This window comes from Mustela nigripes, chromosome 1 (assembly GCF_022355385.1).
Source record: "Mustela nigripes isolate SB6536 chromosome 1, MUSNIG.SB6536, whole genome shotgun sequence".
NCBI lineage: Eukaryota > Metazoa > Chordata > Mammalia > Carnivora > Mustelidae > Mustela > Mustela nigripes.
In genome coordinates, this window is record NC_081557.1 from 13,819,903 (window position 1) to 13,825,902 (window position 6,000).

General features: G+C 36.1%; 1 protein-coding gene across 1 annotated transcript; it reads right to left on the minus strand.

The window, feature by feature from the left end:
• Window positions 1–4,381: 4,381 nt before the first annotated feature.
• LOC132021287 (olfactory receptor 8K3-like) lies at window positions 4,382–5,323 on the minus strand. The gene has a single exon (XM_059405451.1). It carries the CDS (start codon window positions 5,321–5,323, stop codon window positions 4,382–4,384), a length of 942 nt encoding a protein of 313 aa, XP_059261434.1.
• Window positions 5,324–6,000: the final 677 nt, after the last annotated feature.

Genomic DNA, 6,000 nt, shown 5'->3' on the forward strand with positions numbered 1-6,000 from the left:
GGATTATAAACATACTGAGATAATCCTTTTACTTGAGAAGTATCTGGAAATCACTATGGAAATGTGTTATTTGACCTTAAGAATTCTGAGAAACATCCAAATAACTATATATAATGATATCATCTTTGACATTTTCTTAAGTATCCAAATGAAAGAAAATAATAATGACAATCTTCAGGTCTTTGTTTTGAATTTTCTTAACAAAGCTACTTTTTCAGAGACTTTTTTTTTTTTTAACTCTTCAGAGAGTACAAACTTCCTGCCTCATAACAAATGTCTAGCTTTCACCAAAAATTACAAGAAAGGTGTGTACACTCTTCTGTTTACCCAGAAACTTTGATTATCAAAGCAAATAATTAAAGAGGTAGCTGGATCACTGAGGGAGGTGGGGTATAAGTCACTAATGGGGTCCTGAAGGGTCCCTGGTCTGAGTTAGTCACAGAGACACGTGTAGTCCACTCCCCTCTGAAGGGGACCGTCTGTGCTTGCATCTACTCCTAACACAACCGGTGAAGAAGGTGGTATGGGTGTCTTTCTTAAATTGACGCTGTCCCTGAGGAGAAAACATGCAAGTTCATTGTGCCTAAAGCATTCAAAAGCATCAAAGGAAGTCGTGATATCTTGGCTAATTAACAGGGCACCCATATATTCCACTACAGATAAAATTCTGTTAGGTACCCTTCCACACACTATCTCCTGGTTAGTCTTTCTACTGCAACCCAGAGATCTGGAATCAAAACATTGTGTGTGTAGGGAAGGTATTTTCATTTTTTCTCCCAACCCTTAATTGACTCCTATTAATAAAGTGGCTTTTGAGGACTTTTCTGTCCAGGGACATAATAAAGATGTTTGAATGTTGTTTTCTGAATCATTAAAAAAAATTACATGTGATAACAATACATAGGTGCAGCTGTAGTCCCCTTTTTGTAGTGTTTTAAACTTTTTATTGAAGTCTAATATACATATTAAGAGGCATACATCAGGCATTTTTACAAATCCAGCACAAATACATAATCAGAAACCAGATTAAACTGCTATGATAATAACAAAAATAAGACATAAAGAGGTCCCCCAAAGAATCCTTCATTTTCCTATTACACACACGCACGCACACACGCACACACACACATGCACGGATAACCATTATTTTGCCTTCTAACAGCATAAATTATTTTCATGTATTTTTGTTAACATATAAATAAATAATATCTGTGTATTTTTTGTGTCTGACTTCTTTCATGCAGTATGCTATCATAGGTAGTTCTAGATTGCTGATTCTCATGTCTATGGACAGTGCCATTTTATGACTATACCACAAATTATTTATTCATTGTCTATCATCAAATGTTAGAATTAGTTTGAATTTTCAGGCTTATGACTAGTGATATAAACCTTCAAAATGGTAATTTAAGGCGGCTCATTCCACACCCTTCGCAACCACAGAAATATTTAATCTAGATTGGCTTAATCTTGAATCCATTTTTATTGGGTATATCCTTCACACTGAAATTATTGAGTTGTGGACACACCTATTCGGCATTAGTAAATAGTGCCTAATGAGTTTACAGAGTGGTTGTATTAACGTGCAATCCTACTACAGTGTGAATAGTTATGAGTATTCAATATCCTTGTCAAGATTTATTATTTTCCATCATTTTCTTTCTCACCTTTCTAGATAATGTGTATGAGGATTATTATAGTTTTAGTTTGTGTTATTCTAATGCTGAATGAAATTGAGAACCGTTTCATGTGTTTAATGGTCATTTATATATTTTCTTTTGAATCATGGTTTTGTCATCTTTGCATTGTATTTCATGTGAACTATTTATTGTTTTGCAAAAGTTACTTTTATATTTTGCCCATGAGTCCCTTTCAGCTCTCTGTCTGATTCTGTAGGTGTGATAAAGGTATCCTCTCCCATTATGAGAGTCTCCTTTCACATTATGAATTTTGATGAACAGAATTTCCATATAAAATTCAATTAATCTTTTTAAATCTTAGATAGCTATTGTTTTGTGTGTTCTGTTTAAAATGTTGTACATATTTCTATATTGCAAAGATGTGCCACTATGATCTCTTTTCAAATGTTGTTGCCTTTCACATTTAAATCTTTAATCCAAGTAGAATTGGTCCTGTATAGGTCCTGAGTATGTGTTGATTATTTTTTCCCTCAAAATAGTATATTAATTACCTAATAGCATTTATTGAAAAGATCATTATTTCTCTTTAGGAAAATAGTGATGTATCTGTCACATGCTAGGTGACAACATATATGTGGATCGATTTCTGAAGTCACCATTTAATTCCATTGATCAATTCATCTGATTTCTGGAAAATGTTACCTTTTTTCTTTTTATTGAAGTGCAGTTGACACATAATGTTACATTAGTTTCAGACACACAACATAGTGAATTAACATGTTTATACATTACGTTATGTTCACAAGTGTAACTGCCATCTGTCTCCACACAATGCTACTAAAATACAATCGACCATATTTCCTATGCTGTAACTTTTATCCTGTAACTCACTTGTTCCATAACTGGAAGTCTGTATCTTCCACTCCTCCTCACCCATTCATCCCTTCCCTGTATTCCCCTTCCCTCTGGCAACCATCAGTTTGTTCTCAGCATTTATGGGTATTTTTCTGTTTTTTGTTTGATTGTTTTGTTTTCTATACTTCATATGTAAGTGAATTCTTATAGTATTTGTATTTCTCTGATTGATTTCATTTCCCATAATGCCCCCTATGTCCATCCATGTTGTCGCAAATGGCAAGAGTTCTTTCTTTTTTATTCCAATATTTATGTTTTTATCCATTCATCTATCAAGGACTGATTGGACTGCTTCTATATCTCAGCTACTGTAAATAATGTAGCAATGAACAAAAAACTGTGCATCTCTTTTTGAAGTCTGTTTTATTTTCTTTGGGTAAATACCCAGAGTGAAATTACTGGATCATATGATATTTTCTATTCTTACTCTTCAGAGAAAACTCTGGCATATCTTGATATGCCAATGTTTTCTTAGTTGCTATAGCTTTGTGACAGATCATGAAATCTAGTGGTGTAACTTCTGCAGATTTATTCTTTCTCCAAGACTGTCTTTAACTTTTAGGCAATTTGCCTTTCCTAATAAATTTTAGAATCAGCTTCCATCTTTCTATAAGGTAGAAGAAAAGACAAAGAAGGACGGAAGGAAGAATTATTTACAAAAAGTTAAAATAGTTTCAAAATTAATTTCTAAAAATGATCTAGCTTTGTTAAAGGAATTGATATCTGTTTTAGAATATGTCTGAGTTCTTTCTTCTCCTAAGATATTCTGAATCCTTTGCCAAAGCATTTGTATAACATGTGCCACATTTATGTCTTCCTCAATATCAACAATGTTTTAGTTTCTAGCAAGGAAATCATGCAAATCCTTCATTACAATTTATTCTAGGTATTATGCAGTTTTTAATTCCAGTATAATAGCTGGTTTAAAATTATATTTTTACCTGTTTTTTTCTAACATCTAGGAAAAAAAAAAACACTTAATCTTTCATATGCTGAACTTACCTGCACCAAACTTACAAACTTCACTTATTAATTCTAATGTTACAGCATGAAGAGTTGTTTTAAAATTTTAATATACAGATTACGCTTTCTGAAAATAATCACACTTCTATTTCTGCCTTCCTAAGTATATACAGGTATACAAATTAACACATAACAAATCTGAGATGCCAACACAACAAGGGGATAAAATTAAAGTATCATTAAGGCAGATATTGTTGATTATTTATTGATGTGTATATTCCCTCCACAAAATTATAAATGCCATCTTCCTTATGCCATATGCCAGGGGGATGGGCATATTTACTTAATATTAAATGAAAGACACAAAAACGCCTTTTAAAAAAGATTAAGCTGAGATGTATTTTTTTAAGCCTTTATTTATTTATTTGATAGACAGAGATCACAAGAAGGCAGAGAGGCAGGCAGAGAGAGGAGGAAGCAAGCTCCCCGCTGAGCAGAGAGCCTGATGTGGACCTTGATTCCAGGACCCTGGGATCATGACCTGAGCCGAAGGCAGAGGCTTTAGTCCACTGAGCCACCCAAGTGTCCCTAAACTGAGATGTATTTTAAACAAAACAAAAGTTGTCTTTGATCATCACCCAAGTACTTTGCAATGTGAGAATCGTGGTCTGTATACCAGACTGAAACCAAAGTTGGTAACAAAAGGATGATCACTACTGAAAAATCTAGAAGTTGAAAACAGGAAAAAAAAATTATTTCTTATTTTCTATGACTTTTACACATTACTGCTTCCTAAACCCTGTGACATGAACTAAACAGTAGTCTCTAACCTAATTTATTATATACATTGTTTATTTTGAACTCTACATAGGCAGTGCATGCCAATTTTTCCATATCCTATGGAGGGCACCTTTAACTTCTTTGTTCCTCAAGCTGTAGATCATAGGATTCAGCATAGGTATAATCAAAGTGTAAAATACAGAGACAATTTTATCAGTATCAAAGGAATGATTGGTTTGAGGCTGCAAATACATGAAGAATAGAGTGGTGTATAATACAAGGACCACTGTCAGGTGAGATCCACAGGTGGAGAAGGTTTTGTGCCTGCCCTCTGCAGAGTTCATCCTAAGGATGGCCATAAGAATTAGGATGTAAGACACCAGCACCACCAGAAGGGATGAAACCAAATTAAATGCTGAAAAGATCAGTATTATCAACTCAATATCACGTGAGCTTGAGCATAGCAAAGTTAACAAGGGAAGACTATCACAGTAAAAATGTCTAATGACATTATGGCCACAGAAGGATGACATAAAAATTTTTTTGGTGATTATCACAGAAAGAAAAGCACTGTAGACATAAGGGATGACTACCAGCACCCAGCACACCCTTTGTGATATAACAATCGTGTAAAGCAGAGGGTTACAGATAGCCACATAGCGGTCATAGGCCATTGCAGACAGAATGAAAAATTCACTGATGATGAACAAGAGGAAGAAAGCCAGCTGTGTAGCACACCAGTTATAGGGGATTGTATTTTGATTAGCTACAAAATTTACTAACATTTTGGGTCCCACAGCAGTTGAATAACCAAGATCAATGAAAGCCAGGTGTCTAAGGAAGAAGTACATGGGTGTTTGAAGCCTGGAGTCCATCTTGGTAAGGATGATCACGCCCAGGTTGCCCACCACTGAGACTGTGTAGATGATGAGGAAGAGCCCAAAGAAGGGAGCCTGCAGCTCCGGAAGGTCTGTGATTCCCATTAGGATGAATTCTGTTAGCACTGTTAGATTTTGTTTGTTCATCCAGGCTGTTAAGGAGAATTGCTGTGGGAACAACCATCACAAGAGTCACTGGGTTTCAGGAGACAACATCTGTTGACATTTTAGGAGGCAAAGCCATTGTGGGTAAGATAAACCTAATTTTTTAGATGGGTTAATTTAAAATAAGACTCACCTCCATCATTAAACCTGGAACCAAATTTAGAAAGTATTACAACCCCGGGGTAGGAGTCAAGATGGCAGAGATGTAGCAGGCTGAAACGACATCAGGTAGTAGGAGATCAGCTAGATAGCTTATCAAATCATTGCAAACATCTACAAATCCAACATGAGATGGAAGAGAAGAAGAGCAGAAATTCTAGAAACAGAAAATCGACCACTTTCTGAAAGGTAGCACTGGCGGAGAAGTGAATCCAAAGTGACAGGAAGATAGACCGTAGGAGGTGGGGCCAGATCCCAGCAAGTGGTGGAGCAATGGAGCACTAAATCAGGATTTTTAAAAGTCTGCTCCACTGAGGCACATCGCTCCAGAGGCTAAACGAGAGTAAAGCCCACATGGTGTCAGTGTGGCCCCAGGTCCCACAGGGTCACAGAAGGATCAGGGGTGTCTAAGTGTCACAGAGCTTGCAGGTATTAGAGCGGGGAAGCTGGCTACAGAGACAGAGCTGGGTGAGCTCTCAGCTCGGGGTTACCTTGAACCG